Source organism: Coenobita brevimanus, chromosome 79 (assembly GCF_032717465.1).
Source record: "Coenobita brevimanus isolate Jiangsu-jjx chromosome 79, ASM3271746v2, whole genome shotgun sequence".
NCBI classification, from domain to species: Eukaryota; Metazoa; Arthropoda; class Malacostraca; order Decapoda; family Coenobitidae; genus Coenobita; species Coenobita brevimanus.
In genome coordinates this window covers 31,881,879-31,901,226 of record NC_137032.1, presented here as the reverse complement: position 1 = coordinate 31,901,226, position 19,348 = coordinate 31,881,879, and the positions used below count along the sequence as shown (strand labels likewise).

The window sequence follows — 19,348 nt, the reverse complement described above, 5'->3', positions numbered from 1 at the left end:
TAAGAAAGACAGAAGAGAATGGAAGGAAAGAAGGATGGAGAGGAAAGGGCAGACACCTGAGAGCAGCACTACTTCAAGTGAGTGGATGGTGAGCGCCCCCACCTACCACACAGTTTAGATTTACTGTACATTAAACTGTCCAATGTCGTTAAGCTGGGGATTGGGTAGGAGACTGAGGGACATTAGTGTAACCAGTGAGCTCCACCCTCCACTTATATTGGTGCCACCACATGAAGGCATCCCTGTACAGCACCTATATGGAAACAACAGGAAGGAAATAAGACTGACCACCTGAAGCTAATTGGTCGAGGAATGTTCTGCATGGTAAATTGTATAAATGGGCAGCTTCACTACCTGGTTATATCAGCACCACCACATGAAGGCATCCCTCTCCAGCATCTGTCTAGAGATAGTGAAATAAAAATGACCACCTTGGCTGATGGTTGAAGGAATGCTCTGCATAATATATGTAAGGAAGAGATGTCAGGGAGCATCCTGAAGGTCATATTTGAGGTGGCTTTGGAGATTATTTAACACTTCTTCCATCCATCATCATCATCCAATCCTACGCTGCCCCATGAGGAGCGTAGGAGCCCGGGGCTCCTGCATTTTCTTCCATAGTAATTTATCATGCATATTATATCTCAGTATCTTCTTGTATGGTATTAATGCAAATTGTCAATATCAAAATAATACAGATGACCTACTGTATGGGAGAATGTATGTCTTTATATGTCTTTCTTCAGTCAAATGCATTAGCCCTGGTCCATGTCATTTTGTCCACTGGCATCAGAGTGCCCTGTCTCATCAACTCACCCCTCTCTCTCATATAGCTACATCACAACCCATTCCCCTACCTCCTCTTTGCTCTGCCCCTCCCACCCCTCCCCTCTACCCCACTCAGACATGCCTACTTAGTCTCAGTTCCCATTTCTCTTCATATGACCAAATTATCTTAAGTTGTAATATGCAGTATGCAAAATATTTTGCTGAGAAAGAGGTACAGGCATACCCCAGTTTAATGATGCAATTGGATAAGTAAAAACCCTTGCGGGGTATTGTATGTTGGGGTAGATTTAACATGTAAAGTATAGGGATGCATTTTTTGAGCCTTGGGTTTCCCCCCAGCCAAGTCCTAAACTCACCCAAATGAGTCCAAAAACAAGTTTCTAGCTAACCTAAATCCCCCAGACAGCTTTAAAACAAGCTAAACTAAGTCTAAAAGCAGTTTGTAACTCACCTAAACCCAAAAATAAAATCTGAAAATCATCAAATATAAGTCTGGAAAAAGTCAAACTTAGTAAATTGTACCCAAAAAATCAATGTTCACCCCACCTATGACTAAAACAAATTAAGTTTTAAAATAGTTTATAAATCAACCTAATTAAAAAATTTAAGTAAAATATCATCAAAATCGATTAAAAAAAAAAAGAATCAAACCCCATCATTAAACCGGGGTTTAGCCATCGTTAGGCAGGGTAGAGTGGTATTTCTACCCCCATCGCTAATCTGGGGTATTGCCAGTGGGGGCATCGTAAATTGGGGTCTGCCGGTACAGTACTGTAAACCTCCTATGCCACTTAAAACACGCATAAGGAAGAAATGCTAAGAAGTGTTCATAGTCCACACACAAGAATGTATCTGCCCGTACTGTAGTGCCATAGGTCTGTGTTTTGCCATGTTGCCCGGTCAGGCCTCGCCATACGATAGTTATATCAAATGACAGCCCGTTGCATAATGATGTATAGCGAGGCAATTATAAAATGAGGTCAGTGGGGATATGTATTTGGTTAAGGGCCTCCAACCTAAAAGTTTGAAAATGGTATGCTAGGCGGTAGCTCTGAGATAGAAAATAATCAATCTGCAGTTTAGGGTATATGAGGGAGAACAGCCAGGAGAGCAGAGATCAGTCAGTGCAGAATTAGGGGAGATGCTGTGTTCTTGTATGATCATTAATCATTATGAGAATTTGTACAGAAGTTTGTCAGTGTATTATTGTTGTTTAGAGACCATCCTGCATTCCTTTAGGAATGTTAGCAGTCATTTATTGTAGGTATTAGTTGTTGTATATTATGTGGACAGTATTTGAAAAATGCTCACCGTTATAGCAAACTAGTGTTATTACTTTACTCCTTCCTTGATAGTACACCAGTTTTCTACACAAGAACTATCACCTGTGGTAGAAGTAAGATAAAATTAAAGAGTAAATGAAAGAAGTATATAAGAAGAATTGACTTTCAGAAGGAAATAAAATGAAAATAAACATATGTGGGCCACAAAAAGTAAAAAAATAAATATATAAATAAAATAAATAACTTGGCTTTGCCCATTCCTGTGACAAATCTCACGACTGCTCAGCAAGGCTGGGTAGAACTTCTTATACATTGTTCTAGTGAGTCATCAGAGTGGGGCCCGACTGAATAGTCTTTTCATCACGTTTTACTGATATGACACTGGTACATATATTTTTAACAAACTTGTACATATATAATAAAATCTTTGCAGTGCTTCATGTTTCAGCTGCATCCTATAAAGTAGTAGGAGTATAGTAGTAGTATACTAGGATTTTCCTAGTTCAGTAGGGTTCTTCTAAACAGGGAGGAAAACCAAAGGAGGACTTGACACACCTTAAGAGTACAAGGTAAACGCAGAAACTCCAGATGGCAAGGCGAAAGATCTATTATTTCACTAGCCTTTATGCACAGCTTTACATCTGAGATTGTGAGATCTATCTCTAGGAAATCTGGGGGGAGATGTGTCATATGTGACACACTCGCCACCAGGGTATTCTCTGGAAACGGAAAGGCGCTGGGGTTTAACTCTATGTCTGTATGGGTGTTGTATTGTGGTAAATTAGTAGCAGTAAGGTTAAGGGGAGATAGGCTATAACCCTGGCTCCGAAAAAGTGGAGGCCCAGTGTCTGGCTCTTTCTCCCTCTTAGTCTGGCAATAGGGTTGTGTAATTTGTGCCCGGAGGGGGTAGCCTATAGCAGTGAAGTTAGACAAGTTTATGTTACCAAGCCCAGGATTCCTTTACCAGGGATAGGAGGACACTCTTTACCTGTGGGAAGGGATGTGTGTCTGTGTGGGGGACTTGCTCTCGCTTCAGTGTCACACTGGGGAAGCCTGCCAGACCAGGGAGTAAGTGGTCTGGAACCTGTTCTGCGTTGCCAAGCCACCTCTAGCAAGCTCGAGGGTGCCTTATCTAGCAAGCACACTAGAACACAGGAACTCCTTCTGCGTTGCCAAGTCGCCTCTAGCAAGCTCGGGGGTGCCACATCTAACAAGCACACTAGAACACAGGAACTCCTTCTGCATTGCCAAGTCGCCTCTAGCAAGCTTGAGGGTGCCACATCTAGCAAGCACACTGGAACACTGGAACTCCTTCTGCATTGCTTAGCTGCCTCTAGCAAGCTCAAGGGTGCCACATCTAGCATGCACACTGGAACTCCTTCTGTGTTGCTTAGTCGCCTCTAGCAAACTGAAAGGTGCCTCATCTAGCATGCACTCTGGAACACTGGAACTCTCTTTGCATTGCCAAGCTGCTTTTAGCAAGCCTGGTTGTGCTGCCTCAAGCAAGCACTAAGTTGATGAGTCCTCGTTGCTGCTGGTACTGGTGGCTTGATCGGTGATATGGGCGGTGTGGCGGTTCCGGACTAGAGGGACTTCTGGCTATGGGGTGTGCTGGCTCCCTGTGTCATTCTTGGGCAGACACTCATATCCCCGCAAATCGGGGGTGGCTGTGCATATTTTCTCCTGCCCCCTTTTGAGCTGGAACTGCAGAAGATATTTTGACCTGTCGTGTTGGGGCCCTGGGTATTTCAAGTAGTAATAGAAGTACTGTATAGTAGTATTATAGTGGTACCGGTAGTTGCTGCTGCAACTCCAGACCCATGTGACTGAACATAGTGGATTGGAGGCTAAAGTTGCCCTAATTTTTCAGTCCACCATCCTCCTTTTGGGGGATAAAGAGTTGAGGGGCATCTGTATAATTAGGTTTGACTATATCAGTGCCATCACGTGAAGCCATCCCTATTCAGCACTCCTTCATATGTGTAGTGAAATGGGAGAAATGGAGTTCCCCCGAGCTAAGCCCTGTATTGGACTATATAGCCCCGTTAGGGTTACAGGAGCGAGCTACCACTCCCGGCACGGCAGCCCGGGCGAGGCTCGAACTCGCAATCCCCCCATTACGAGTCCGGCGCGCTACCGCTGTGCTACCGCGCTCCCCATATATGTAGTGAAACCTGCTGGAAATAACCACAGAAAAAAAAGGGGGAGGTCGTTTCTAAGGGTTCAAGGATTATATTTACAATCAAGCCTTACGAGGTTTTTCATTGATGAATAAGATCATCTGGCATTAAATGGAATGATAGGATCTGTCCCTAAAGTTTGAAGAATTTATGGTGAATGAGGTCAGCAGTGATTTGGGTTTGAATATGTTGTCAGATGCTTTCATCCCTGGAGCCGTCATCAGGCTTCCCTTTCTCATATATACATACATACACACACCTTTAACAATCTTTCCACCCCATCCCTCCATCTCAGATGTAGTGTAGAGACTCTACACTCTGCAATGAGTGGCCTAAAGGCCATTGTAAAACATGTAATAAAAGGGAACCATAAAATGCGGGGTGTTGAAAAAAATAAATAAACCCTTGCATACAATGCAATGTACCATCTATCCCCACATCTACATCTACTGCTAAAGTCTAAACTAAAAACAAGTGCGAATGCAAAAAGGGTATGTCCGATTGTCTGCTCACACCTCATCTTTGCACTACAAAATACATTGATTCCCTTATTTTCAAAGAAAAGAGCTGGAATTTTGAATGAATAAAGTATTGCACTTCATTTTTACCCTTCATACACCTATCATTAACTGCATTTTTAAAATATTGTAATATCACAACACAAAGTATTTAACTCTTACGAACTGTCAACAAAGATGGCGGACACAGCGACGCCCCAGCGGCCTGTCCGAGCAGGCAAACCACCGCCCAAGGAGTCTGTAAGAGGCTTGACAATTGATTTTTCCATCCTTACTTTGCATTTGGATGCGATGCAATAAAATGTAGTAGGTAACGTAGCCGATTTTTCTTTTCGGTTTTCTGGGCAATCTTAGGGGCTTCAATGTTCTGATTTTGACAGCTGAGTGATTTTTTACTATGAAGTCGATTACGTGTGTTTTATCGTCTTATTGTAATACCCAGACGATTTGATTAAGCGTCAGGTCTAATGCTTGAGAGACTGTGAAAGATTTGGAAAGTTTTTACTAAACCATAACAGTGGTTCACAGTTCTAAGTAAGAATTCTTCTGTGACGTTTCTTTCGCAAAGTAAATATGAGCGAGGTATTGTGAGGTCTTTTATGTGGTGATCAGGCTTAATAAACATTAGCCCCAACGTTGTTCTTTTTTCTCAATAATGAAAATGCACAGAAACGAATGAATTTCAAGCCAAATTCAGGCATTAACCCACCCAAATACTAACCAACATCCATGTCATTCAAGCCTAACTGAGGCCAATTTACAATCTTACCCAAAATCGTCAGTGGAGTCCATGTTGACAGGCCCATTTCCAGCCTTGTGATTGGCCGAACCAGAACCATATTGCAGCAGTGAAAACAAAAACACAGTGCCTGTGAATGTGAAACTAATAGTTTCAGGCAGTTACGCTTGTGTTGACAGCAGGCGTATACACCATTGTACAGTATGTACATAAATGTACACGCCCACCACACTTACAAACCACCAGCACAGTAGTCATAGTGCACCTCTCTCTACTCAGTGCTTTCAGCCATGAGTTTTTTTTTTGTTTTTTTTTTCCCCACTCAGCTTATTATTCATAACATTTATTGGTTGTCAGTAAGACTGTTCCTTATTAGGTAGCAAAACAGTATCAGGGTAACAGCATTCACACAGAATTAGGCTAAAGAGTGAAAAAAATCTTGAATAAAAAGGCATGTGAATGTTTCATCTGTCTGTTTGTGATATGCCGATATTGACAGTTAAAGTCAGTATCAGTTTGGTATCTAAAAAATGCAAAAATTAACGATATATCCATTCTGCATTTCATATCAGTTACAGCACCCTGTTGTTAGATCTTGTAGTTACCTGTTCCTATCTGGGGTGGAACTCACATCTTTGCAGACAGTAGATTTTCTCACTACTTAATACCACCTCCCCAACCAGTCATTGTCATAAGGACTGTCCTGCTTTCTTGCCTTTAATCAAATTCCGTTCATCTTTTAAAGGTGAGCTGTTGCTGTCAGTGAGTCCCATGCAATCAGCTGTATCAGCATAACTTGTCCCAGATTTTGTATCATCATAACTTGTCCCAGATTTTGTTCTGTTGTTAATTTCACATCACTCACTGGCAGAGTATAATAATGGTATGGCTCTACATCATTCCCATAGCATATCTTTGTGACAAGCACCAAATTCTTGTGTTCTTCTTTTCATATGGTTCAGTGTTTAGAATAGAAAGATGGTAGTTTTAAGCCAAGTTAAAGCATAAAGAGTATAGTAACCCTTACTTTCAGAGTGGGCTGTTGATGTCAGTGATCCGTACACTGTCAGCCAGTGAGAGCAATGAACAGCGTGACCGAGAGAAGGCCAGATTGGAACGCGAGTACCGAAAGAGTGACCTGCGACTCGACCAGCTCATCACAAAACATGACCAGGCACTCAGGGATGTTATGCAGGTATGGGTTAGTTTGGTTAAGTTACAATAGAATGTTTTGTGTTGGGTTGGGTTAGCTTAGAGTACATTAGACTAGGTTAAGTTAGGTTAGATTGGGCCAAGTTAGATGTTAGGATGGGTTTAGTTTTTAGCTTTAGTTAGGTTAGGCTAGGTTTGTTAGTACAGTTACTAATGTCTAAGTACAGAAAATATTTTTGTAAGTAAATATCAGAAAATGTGTAAGGTATCACAGAAGTCTTTAGTGAAGTGTCTAGGCACCTGGGTAAGTAAACAAGAAAGTGTTGTAAGTGTGTAAGTAGCTACTGGTAATACAGTAACTGTAAGTAATAGTAATTATAATAATAGTAATCAGGTTTCTTATTAAGTGGTAGGTGGTGGCGACCATCATGCACTTAAGTGATGTAGTGCTGCCTACTCCTTCCTTAGCATTTATCATTCTTTTTTCTGTGCCTGCCCTTCTCTCTTCCTATTTCTCCCATCTTTCCTGTCACTTCTTATTGCTTTTCTTTCCTTTACAGGTGGCTTTACATTAAGTGACAAGCCAAATGGTTTCCTGTAAGCCAAGAAACCATTTACAGTGATGGGTGGTAATCATATAACCAAATTATACTTGCTCCCTGCATGTCAGCAAGTGGGTTGGTGGAGGGTTAGTGCCCCTCCCCGTAAAACAAATAACTCAAAGTCAAATGGCCACCCCTTATGGGATTATGGCGTCTGGCAATAGATCGATAGATAGATAGGTTTTTTATTTCTCCAAAGTGCCAGTTCTTCCTGATAAATTCACAGTCACTCGAAGAAAGACCCCACAGGTCTTTTTTGAAGTGTTAGGACATCTGGGTGTGAAAGTGTTTAAGTACGTGTCGAAGTACTGTAGCGTGTGTTTATAAGTAGGTGTCTACTAGGTTAGTAAGTGTGTGAGGACCCCACAGATCTTTGGTGAAGTGTCGGGGCGCTTGGGAGAATCTCGTAAGCGTATCCGCACCATCAAGGAGAACCTAGCAGCATGCAAACGGCTTCTGCACTGCAAGAGGGATGAGTTGAAGGAGCGCTGGTTGGAGGGTGTCGAACACAAGCATGTTATGCTGTTATTGGAGCAGATGTAAGTAGAGATAGCATATGCTGTAGTTCATTGTTGCACTCTGCGTATGTTATACTGTATATCTAATAGTGTATACAGGCTATAATTGTGCGTGCGTGTGTGCGTTTTGCCCTTGCTTTTTCCATTCACACGTTGTCCTGTTTTGTCTTCTCTCCTACCCTGCACTCTCCTTCCTCGTATTCATTTCCCACACAGAGATGAGGTGCGTGACGTAGGTGAGCGTGTGGGTGGGTATGTCGGCAAGAAACACTACCTCCACGCCACACAGCTGCTGGTCACCTCACTCACACGCCTCCGCACTGACCTCAAGATGGTGGAAGCACTCAAGGATGTCAACACAGACCTTCTTGCCAGAAAGGAGGTACGCTGATCCATAAACCATGTACAGTATAGATATTAAACCTTTCACTCTGATTATGTATTTATTATTATTCTTGCCATTTTATGGGCATTTTATTCAAATCATTGTAGATTTTTTGAACTGGAGGGGTGAGATAAAGCCTTCATTAATCACCTCACTACTAGACATTGCTACTTGAGGTGAGTAAAATCATTTGGTGGTAGAAATAATGAAATAAAGAATACCCGGTATGTCCTTGGGTTGAAGGCATTAAACACTGGTTACCGTGAACCGGGGTGACTTCGGACGATTTTGAAGGTTTTTTCATCCTGACACAATTTATTTTGGCCAAAATACTGATGTTAAGTATTACATACGTACGTGAGCCAATAACCTGTAAGTATCTAACAGCTAGATAATCTCAGTATCTCCATCTAGACGTAGTAAAATATTTTATAGGTGTCCGAGGTCACCCCGGACAGGGGAGACTTCGGACTGCCTTGGGGTGACCCCGGACACTCATTAGAAATGCACTGAAATGGGCCCCTAGTAGCTCAGCTGAATGTTTGGACAGTTCTGGGGGGTCTTCGGACACTGCGCGACTTTTAAAAAAATTGCTGAAAAAAATACAAAAAAATACAGAAAAATTACAAGTAAATAGTACAGTGATATATAGCAAAAATAGATGAAAAAATAAATTTTTCATTGACTTACAACCCCAGTTTAGTTGATTATACATATACATTATAGGGAGTACATTCCCACGCTATGCACAGGTTTAAAGGCACGATTGTGACTGACTGACAGGACGGTTTAAAGTGTGCCGGCTATTTAAATGCCTAATTCAAGGGAACTTGGAATGGAGGAACAGAAGATAGGGAAGGAAAGAGCTAAAGAGTGAAGGAGCTTGGGAAGGAATGAGAGAAGGAGCTTGGGAAGGAGAAACAGGAGGAGTTAGGAATGGAAGGGGGGAGTAGATGAGGAACAAGAGGAGGGAGTGGAGACAAGCTATAAGGATATCATACCGGTACCATATGGTAACTTAAATAATATGTGTTCTCACATTGCACAAAACCAATTAAACTAAATAATATCTCTTCTCAGACTAGAAATATGACATAAATACCCGGTACAGAACGAATGCCATTCTATGAGATCACAGTGACTTACTGTCGCCATGAATTAACATAAAGATTGAAAATCATATCTTCTCCTTTTTCAAGAACAGACTAGAAATATGACAAGAATAAGGCACAATAACTAGAAATATTACAACAAAGTGAACAACTGGAATTCTAAGAGATCACACAATGACTTACTGTGGCCATGAGGTAACATCTAGATAAAAAATCATACGTTCTCGTTTGTCCAGGATTGGCTCCTGTAAGTACATTACTATGTCTGACTCGTCTATGGCACACATTTCATCACCTGGAACATTAGAAGTTACAAACACATTCTTTGTACCTCTTACATGTTTTAAGAACCTAACTTTCAATGTTTGTACATCAATGACAATAGCAACAAAATACTTCCTCCTCCTTCCTGTCTCATCTGAAAGTTGTACAATCACCCAGTCATGTAGCTCAGGATTACGTGTTGGGCCTACATCTGTCTCTGCTGTCTCAGTTGTAGTTCTGGTACCAGTACCGGTACCAGTACTTGTTACTGTTGCTTGCGTCATAGCTGTCCCATCAGTGATGGTACTTGCCTCTAATTCTTGTGTCTCAAGTGTTCCATCATTACTTGCCTCTGCTGCTTCAGGAGAATCTTCTTCTGCTTGATTCACTGGCTGTATTTGCAGGTCCTCACCATCCATATCTATGATAGGGAGCTCTACTTCACTAAGTATTGCAGCAGTACCGGTACCAGTATTGGATGACTCAGAATCTGTGCTTACAGTTCCCTCTTCTCTCATTTTCCTTAGTCGCTTAGCTGTTACACTCTTGCCTGCAGGCACTTTTAGTTTCCTCTTCCTCTGGCATGATTGCTTCTTTCCATATCGCATTTCCGATAGAACACTGACCAATGACTCATCAAAATGTGATGCAAAATCACTACCGGTGGTAATACTGGCACTTGAATTTCTTGCAGGTACATGTGGGGTTGTTGCATAACCCGAGGTAGATGCTTGAGATGAGGCATTGGTACTGGTACCGGTATCAGTATTAATCTCTGAAGTAACAGTGGTACCGGTATCAGTACCGGAATCAGTGTGTTGTGGTAGACGAGCTAGTACCTCCTGTCGGTTAAGTGGCGTTATCCCACACTTGCGAAAGCCATTCATGATATTCTTCATAATATTATCACTTATTCTATTGAGCAGTTGTCCTAGAAGCTTTGGGAACTCTGATTTTGGAAGGGACACACTTCTTCTTCCAATACTTGATGTTTTGAATTCACTTAGAATTTTACGCCAATGAGTTTTCACTGCACGGAAGACAGCAACATCTAAGGGTTGGGTGAGATGTGTAGAATTGGGGGGCAATAAAACAAAATCAATGTTGTGCTCCTCACAAGCTTCCACAACAAACAGAGAAAGGTGGCTAGCTAAATTATCCCCTATGAACACTACTTTGCCATCCTGACGTTTTGCATGAGGTAATCCAACTTTAAAGAACCAGTCCTCAAACGTATTACTGTCGAACCACCCGCTCTCTGTCCTGTTGTATCGCACATTTGAAGGGCCACCTTCTGTCCAAGTGTCGTACAAGTTTACTGCCTTGTACACCACATATGGTGGAAGCATCTTTCCAGATCCGGAACAAGAGAACATGATGGAGATGTTGGATTTTGTGTGGTTCATTACCCTCTCTGGATATCTGGTACCTCGGCGAACTAAGATTTTCTTGTTTCCTGGGTCATCAGAGAGATTGGATTCATCATAGTTAATGATGTTACTAGGAGGCACATCTTTCAGTGTTTTTTCAAGATTATCAAAATATTGATTGATTTCAATTGGACCGACTTTAGCACGTGCAACTTTAATATTTTGAGATACCCTCTGAGCCAGTTGGTTTTTGTGGCACAACAGAAAACACGAACTCCAATCAGTTCCAGGAAGATTGTTCTTGAAGCGTTTCACAGTAATCCCACGTTCGTCTAAGTAGCACTTTATTAACATTCGCAGTTCAAAAGTGTCAATAGGCAGACCCCATTCTCCCAGTGTAATGACTCGGTTCACAATATGTAGTTCTTCTTCTGGAGTAAAGACAGTTTGTCCACCTGGTTTTTTTACATGTTTCTTTGTCATATAGTCATGTAAAGTACTTTTAGAAACATCATATTTCTTAGCAGCCTGTCTGACACTTAACTTTCCATCACGTATAGTGTCTTCTACCATCAGTGGTAGATACACTCACTCTCTTGTAATTTCGAGGCATTGTGGCTTAGTTCCTCTCACACTTCATCTGTTATATAAATGCAAAAACAAAGATAAGCATGCAGACTATGTACATTGTACAAAATATGTTTTATTACATATAAAAAAAGCAAATTAGTTATGCTGTCTGACCTCAACCCTTTAAATATCCATTGTCCGAAGTCACCCCTTTAAATCCCAAAAATGCGTACACATTCACTCATGTCATGTTTACATACATTTAAAATGCAGATTTTAACCCTTTCTCTGTTCCAATCTTCAAGTTAGACATTAAAGTAAACCTCTAGATGTGTATAAGCGTGCGGTTTGGTATGATTCGTTCACACCAGACCAAGTTTTCCCGTATTCATTTTTTCACCAAAAAAATAGCATTGTCTTTATTACAATATATTCACCAGTGGAACATAATATTTTAAAAAGATAATTATACATAACATTTTACAAAACCTATGCAACATTATCCTGTTTAAAGATATACGATATCTTTCTTCGTTTAGCAGCTGTATAGCATTTAATCTTTTTATGCAAATTTCGTCCGAAGCCACCCCGTGTCCGAATTCACCCCGGTTCACGGTATTTTTATTTGCAGTTATTCAGATAGCTACCAGGTCTACCAGATAATTGATTATCTTGAGTGACTGACCACCCCCCATCACTTGTTAGGTCCCCAAACTATGCTGGAGACCTACAGTATTTGCATAGTTTTCTTTTTCTTCTAAACACATTTCAGTTTAGTTCCATTCCATCATTTCTTCACCAGTTAGTTTCAGACATGGCACATTTGTTCCTTGGGCAAACGCCCCTTGACAACTTTTGTAATTTTGTTTATTTAGGCTTTTTAACCCTTTAAATGCGGATCGTCGCGTTTGCGACGCTCGGCAAAAAGGACATAACGGTGGAGCATTGCGTTTGCGATTCTAGTAAATTTTGAATAACCGTGGGCAAGCAGGCTCCAGCTGGTATTGTCTATCAGTACCACCACCCTTTAGCTACAATTAGCATACTTTACCTTTGTACTACTGATCTCCGTTGTTGCCAAGTATCGCGTTTTTCCCCCCTCCCCCCCCCACCACGGCCCGGCCAGCCTGGCTGTGATACATGGCAGCGCTCTGACTGCTCAGAACTGTAAATCTGCGCTCTCCTCTCACAAGCAGTTTATGCTAATAGGAAACGCTCGTTTCCCCAGTTGTAACACTAGCTTTTTTTCACACGATTTGCCCCTGTTTAGCGTCAGTTTACCGCAGGCTTTCAAAGAGACATTATGGCGAGTTCTAGCTCTTCCGAGTCAGTGCAAGCGGCCGACAGGAACGAGAATAAAGTGACGGGCGTAAGACAGAATAAAAAGCGCGCCGCGGTGATCTTTTGGGAAGTAATATGATTGAAAATAATGTAGTATACATGTTTTTAGCTGTGAAAATGGAAATGTTTGTTGAGTGACGGGAAGACCGCCACCGCGCTGCATGTCGGCCGTACGCTCCGTTGATTTTAGCCTTATTTTCAGTGCTTATTGTACAAATACGGATTCCAAACTACCTTTACGTTGTAGTATAAAGTTTACTGTGACAGAATGAGGCTGTGGTAGAGGGGAAACCGGGTTGCTGGAGGTGTGAAAGTGAAGATTTGGTTACCCAACTTTGCAAGTCTCCACAAGCCCTTGGGTAGTCCACGAAGGCTCAACTCCTGTCTCTGGAGAAAGCTGAATGTAAGTACTATCTGCCATACCAAGTATAATGTTCTAGGGTTAATCTCTGATTTTTGGCTAATATTTTCCTACAGGTACTCAGACCGCGGTACAACCCCGCCACTCGGGGGGGGGGGGTCGACTGTTCATGGCCGCGTTTAAAGGGTTAAAGGGTTTTGTGGGGCCAGAGGCCGAATTCATATAAACATGGAAATTTGGGGATCCCATGTTTTTGTCTATATCTGTCTATCTATCTATTGCCAGACGCCTTAATCCCGTTCGGTGTGGCCACAAACAAATCGCCTCCATGTTGCCCTGTCCCCCGCCATTTCATTGTCCTGCTTCCAACTCGCACCCCCCTCTCTCATACACCTCTCCACCCCATCCCTTCATCTCATCCTCGGCCCCTCCCTGGGGGTAGGGTTTTTTTTCAAGAATACTCCCCCAGTATCCCTGCTTGTCATACAAGGCGACTAAAAGGGTCGGCAGAGGGTTAGTGCCCCTCCTCGGAAAACAACTAACTAAAGAGACGAACAAGAAGCCATGTTTTTGTGTGCTCTTTAACTATGGCAATTGGAACAGAAAATGTTAATGTACTGCAGCTTCGCAGAGACCTTCCTGTATTCCCTTGGGAATGTTGGCAGTCGTTAATGTTGTAACCAGCTTTACTGTGCCAGTGACAAAGGTTTGGGCTGGTTTCAGTGTCCATTTTATTATTATTATTGGTGGTAGGTGGGGATGCCCATCATCCACCCACTTAGTGTAGTGGTACAGTACTCTGTTTTCTAGGGTAGCTCTACATTGAGTGGCAAGCCAAATGATTTCCTGTAAGCCAGGAAAGCATTTACAGTGCTGGTTGGTAACCTTGTAACCAGGCCAACACGTTTTCCCTAAGTGGCAACAAGTGGATTGGTGGAGGGTTAGTGCCCCTCCCCGAAAAACAACTAACTAAAAAGACGGAAAGAAGCCTCGAACCAGGACTGACCGAAAGGTGATGACTAAGGACCGAACAAAGGACATGATACAGATGATACTATGTTGTTAAGTGAAGATGAAGGGGAGCTGCAAGGCTTGGTGGATGAGTTTGGGAGAGTGTGTAAGAAACGGAGTCTAAAGGAGAATGGAGAAAAGAGTAAGGTTATGGTCTTCGAGAGAAGTGAAGTCAGTGAATGTACAGTGAGGTTGGATTAGGAGGAAATGGAAAATGTGAGTGCATTTAAGTACTTGGGTGGTGTGATGAGTAAGGATGGAAGTTTGGAAGGTGAAGTGCCTGAAAGGGTACAGTAGGGAAGAAAGGTTGCTGGTTCTTTGAAAGCGGTGATAAGAAACAGGGAAGTGAGCATGGAAGTGAAAAAGTTACTGCATGACAGTATTGTGATACCAGCTCTAACATATGGAAGTGAAGCTTGGACCTTACTGGAGGGACAGAAGTCAAGAGTGAGAGCAATGGAAATGAGTTATTTGAGAGGAGCATGTAGAGTCACATGGAGAGACAGATTGACAAATGAGGATGTGAAGGAGCATTGTGGTGTGGATGTGAATGTGATAGGAAGCGTGAGGAGAAACAAATTGAGGTGGTTTGGCCATGTGGAGAGGATGGAGAGTTAGAGACTAATGAGGAGAGTGTATGTGAGTGAGGTGGAGGGGGGGAGAGGGAGGGGTGGAGTGGAGAGGTATATGAGAGAGGGGGATGTGAGCTGGGAGCAGGGCAGTGAAATGGCCGGGGACAGGGCGACATGGAGGCGATCATGATCATGATCATCATCATCATCATCATCATCATCATCATCCGGACCCCTTTCCATTCCTAGGGCAGGGTGAGGAGGAGGAATGTCCAGACAGCCCAAATTTGACCAATCCAATGGGCCATGCTTCCATTCACTCATCATTCAAGCCTCCTGGCTCAATCGGATATGCCAAAAACATTCACCACGTTCTGTAGCTTCACATAAACGTATCCGATAGCGTCAGTCTGGATGCTGCCATGTTAAAAGGGGTGCCAAAACCCTAATCATGCACTTCTCCTCACAACATTCATCCAGCCAGCTCGATCTCTTGTTATTTCCCTATCCTTACCGACTTCCAAACTTCTTTTCCTCACACACTCATCCACCATATCTCTCCACCTTCTCCTTGGCCTACCTCACCTCCTCCCTCCTTCAGATTTGCTCTGATATACTGTACCTTTTTTACCACTTTATTGTTATCCATTCTCTTCACATGACCATACCATCTCAGTACATTTTCTTCGATTTTGGTGTCCACAGACTTCCTCATTCCACGTCTTTCACGAATCACATTATTTCGTATCATATCCTATCCACTCTCTGTACTCCTCATACATTCCTCAGCAGTCCCATCTCCACTGCTCTTTCCCTTGATTTTTCATTTTCATGCCACACCATAGTCTCACATCCATATGTTAAAGTTGACACTAACATTCCTTCATGTAAGCCTCATGCAGCTGCTACACTCAAGCCTCTGTTTCTTATCAAGGCCTTCATTGCACCAGCTACTTTTCTTCCTTGTGTCACTCTACTTTCCACTTATATTGCACATTTTCATCTCTTTTCTATCAGTGTACCCAGGTATTTGAACTCTCACCGGTTCCGGTCTCTCTCCATTTACTGTAACATCTCATTAGGAGTCACTGTCTCTCTCAGTAACCATCACTTTACTCTTTTCTTTACAGGAATGAGTCAGGCTCGTACTGTCCCATGTATTAAAAAATTTTTATCATACATATCCTTAAATTTATGAATAGTTTTGTCACACACTATTTCATTTGGCAGTGCATTCAACTGATCAAATATCTCATTAGGAGTCACTGTCTCTCTCAATAACCATCACTTTACTCTTTTCTTTACAGGAATGAGTCAGGCTTGTACTGTCCCATGTATTAAAAAAATTTTATCATACATATCCTTAAATTTATGAATAGTTTTGTCACACACTATTTCATTTGGCAGTGCATTCAACTGATCAAATGCCCTATTTGGGAAACTGAATTTCCTTACGTCTTTATCGCCTCTCTTTTTGTGTAGTTTTTTGCAGTGTTCTCTTGCTGGTGCTTCCCCATAGGTTATATATTCATTTGTGTCTATTTTCTCTTTCCCTGAGATGCATTTATATAGCATAATCATGTTTCCTCTTTTCCTTCTCTCCTGTAGTTGTAATGTTGGTAGATTCAGTTTTTCTAGTCTTTCTTCATAGCTTAGATCCCTTAAGCTTGGTACCCCTTGTGTGTGTGTGTGTGTGTGTGTGTGTGTGTGTGTGTGTGTGTGTGTGTGTGTGTGTGTGTGTGTGTGCATGTGTGTTCTTGTTTCCACATGAAGAGTGTGTGATGATCACGTGATTATATTGTGACTTTGTGTGTCTGTTATTATTATTTTTATCCAGCACTTGGCTTTATGAGATCATTGATGGTAATGATAATGTGCTGTATTTACTTGCTAAATTAGTTCTGGAGAGGGATACCTTCCAGTGGTGGTAGTAATGTGTCTAGCTGGACAACCTGTCCTGATACACAAATATCCTTCAATTCCCCCCACTTCTCTTGAGGTGGCAGATGGGCTGCAGCATTACTTTCCTGAAGCCCATTCATTTCATGTCCAGGTGAGCCTAGGTTGCACAAGGCATGACTATGTGGCTTTATCTCATCAGCAGGCACAGATTTAGAGGGGGCATAGGGGGTGTACACCCCCCTACTTTCGACAGGCGAGTGATGGGTCCCAGGTCCCATGCCTGGACTTGGAACTGTGCAGGTGGACAGGGCCTGTGGTCTGTCTTCCCCCTGTATTTTGTTTAAAAAAAAAAAAAAAAAAAAAAAAAAAAAAAAAAGCCTAAAGAAACTAAATCACCCAGGGGGATCAGAGTGGCATCTTGGAATTTGGATAATTTGAAGGGTAGAGCATTGAAAGTAGTTTAGGTCATGGGTAGGAAGTGAGTGGATGTTGGTTGTGTGCAGGATGTTAGATATAGGCAAGATCAGCCAGAATGATTGCTGGGAGGGATTGTGGATACTGTAAGCTATTTTGGCATGGAAATGCAGATGGGTATAGTGGTGTGGGTGTGCTGGTCAAGGAAAAATGGATGTCATGAATGAGATGAGGGTGAATGAAAAGGATTATAGTAGTGAAAATTTTGTTTGGTAGGCTGACCATTTCACATATACTGGCATATGCCCCACAGGCTGGCTTGGATGATGTAGAAAAAGTTAGATTCTGGGATGATTTGATACATCTAGTAAGTGGTATGGGGGACTGTGACATTGTAGTTTTGGGAGGGGAGTCAATTGGTCACGTAGGTGAAGCAACTCAGGGATATGAAGGGGTACATGGGGTATGTGCACATGGCATGAGAAATGTGGAAGGAGAAAGGATACATGAATTTGGGGAGATAATGAACATGATTGTGTGCAGCATACATTTTAGAAAAAGAGTAGGTTGATTGCATTTGAGTCTGGAGAAATAGCCAGATTGACTGTTGCTTGGTCAGGAGAGCTGATAGGAGGTTGGTGAGGGATGTTCAAGTTAAAGTGATTGAAAAGTGTTTGCAGCAACACAAATTACAAATATGTTACATGATGCATAAGGAGTGGATGGTGAAGAGAACCTATGCACCTAGGAGAAAAGTATGGAAGTTGAAAAACCAAGCAGTCTGATCTGCCTTCTATTAGGAGATGAGTAGGATGGTGGCTGAACAGGGAGCTGTTGACAGAAGTGTTAATGAACAGTACAGAGCTCTCAAAAACAATCTCCTGAGAGTTACTGATTAGGTGTGTGGTTGGACAAGGGGCCCTCCAAAGCATAAGTTAACATGATGGTGGGATGAGGGGGTAGAAGCTGCAGTAAAGGAGGAAAGGAGGCTTTTCCAGGAATGGAAAGGAGGTGGTAACAAAGAGGAGTAGTTGGCTGCCAAACATAGGGCTGGAAAGGATGTATACTAGACAAAATCCGAGTCTCAGAGACTTTTACTGGATAACCTGAAGCATTGGATGGAAGAAAATGATGTTTAAATTGGCAAATCAGATGAAGAGGGAAACAGGGATATCACTGGTGAGTAGTGTGTGGAGAATGTTGAAGGAAGGGTAGTGGTGGACAGTGAGGATATTAAAAATGCCTGGAAAGAGCATTATACCTGGTTGCTGAATGAAGAGTTTGACTAGAACAGGGAAGGTCTGGAGTCACTGGATCCAGTGTTTGGCCCTTGGCCTTTGATTGATGATGCTACTGTGAGCAGGGCAATGAGCAGGATGCAGTTGGGGAAGGCAGCATGTGTGTCTGGGTGGACTGCTGAAATGTTGAAGGCCTCAGGAGATATAGGAGTGGGTTTAGTTAGCGATTTGATAAATACGATTGTACATGAATGTTGTCCCAGATGACAAGCTAAAGAATGTGATTGTAAATGTGTGCAATGGGAAGGGTGATGCTCTAGAAAGAGGGAATTATAGAGGCATAAAAATTTTGGACCAGATAATGAAGGTAATGGAGAGAGTTCTAGAAGGTGTGATAAGAGAGTGAATATTAATGAGATGCAGTTTGGGTTTATACCAGGCAGAGGGACCATTGATGCCATATTCATTGTCCAACAGCCTCAAGAAAAATATATAGAAAAGAAAAGAGAACTGTACTTTGTTTTTGTTGATTTGGAGAAGGCCTCTGACAGAGTTCCTAGGGAGGTGGTGAAGTGGGCAACAGGAAAGCTTGGGATTGATGAGTGGCTGGTTAGAGTCATTGTGGTTATGTATGTAGGTGCTCACACCCAGGTGAGAGTGAATGGAAATTTGAGTGATGAGTGTTCTGTGAATGTTGGCATGCATCAGGGGTGAGTCTTGAGCCCCTTGTTGTTTACCATCTTACAAGACTTCAGAAATGGACTTCCATGGGAGTTGTTGTATGCTAATGACTTGGTGTTGATTGAAGAGATTCAAAAGAAAGCAGAGGATAGATTCAGGAACAGGAGAGATGGTACAGGGTGCCAGGGCTTGAGAGTAAATGCAAATAAAACAAAAGTAATTTGTCTAGGGCTGGTGGCAGTACTGTCAAAGAAGAAGGAGAGTGGCCATGTGTGGTTTATCACAAAGGCATTGGAAGTAATGCCATCTTGTGCAGTATTTGTGATAAGTGGGTGCGTAAGAGATG

The 19,348-nt window shown here is 42.2% G+C and overlaps 1 protein-coding gene across 1 annotated transcript in view; it reads left to right on the top strand.

Annotated features, from left to right (window-relative positions):
* Window positions 1–3,632: 3,632 nt before the first annotated feature.
* The window catches only part of Sec8 (exocyst complex component secretory 8), a 52,391-nt gene continuing 36,675 nt past the window's right edge, over window positions 3,633–19,348 (top strand). The window contains exons 1-5 of the mRNA XM_080279626.1: window positions 3,633–3,639; window positions 4,919–5,010; window positions 6,543–6,704; window positions 7,633–7,802; window positions 7,998–8,163. Of these exons, the coding sequence (XP_080135752.1) occupies window positions 3,633–3,639; window positions 4,919–5,010; window positions 6,543–6,704; window positions 7,633–7,802; window positions 7,998–8,163 (597 nt within the window). The remainder of the gene's footprint in view (window positions 3,640–4,918; window positions 5,011–6,542; window positions 6,705–7,632; window positions 7,803–7,997; window positions 8,164–19,348) is intronic.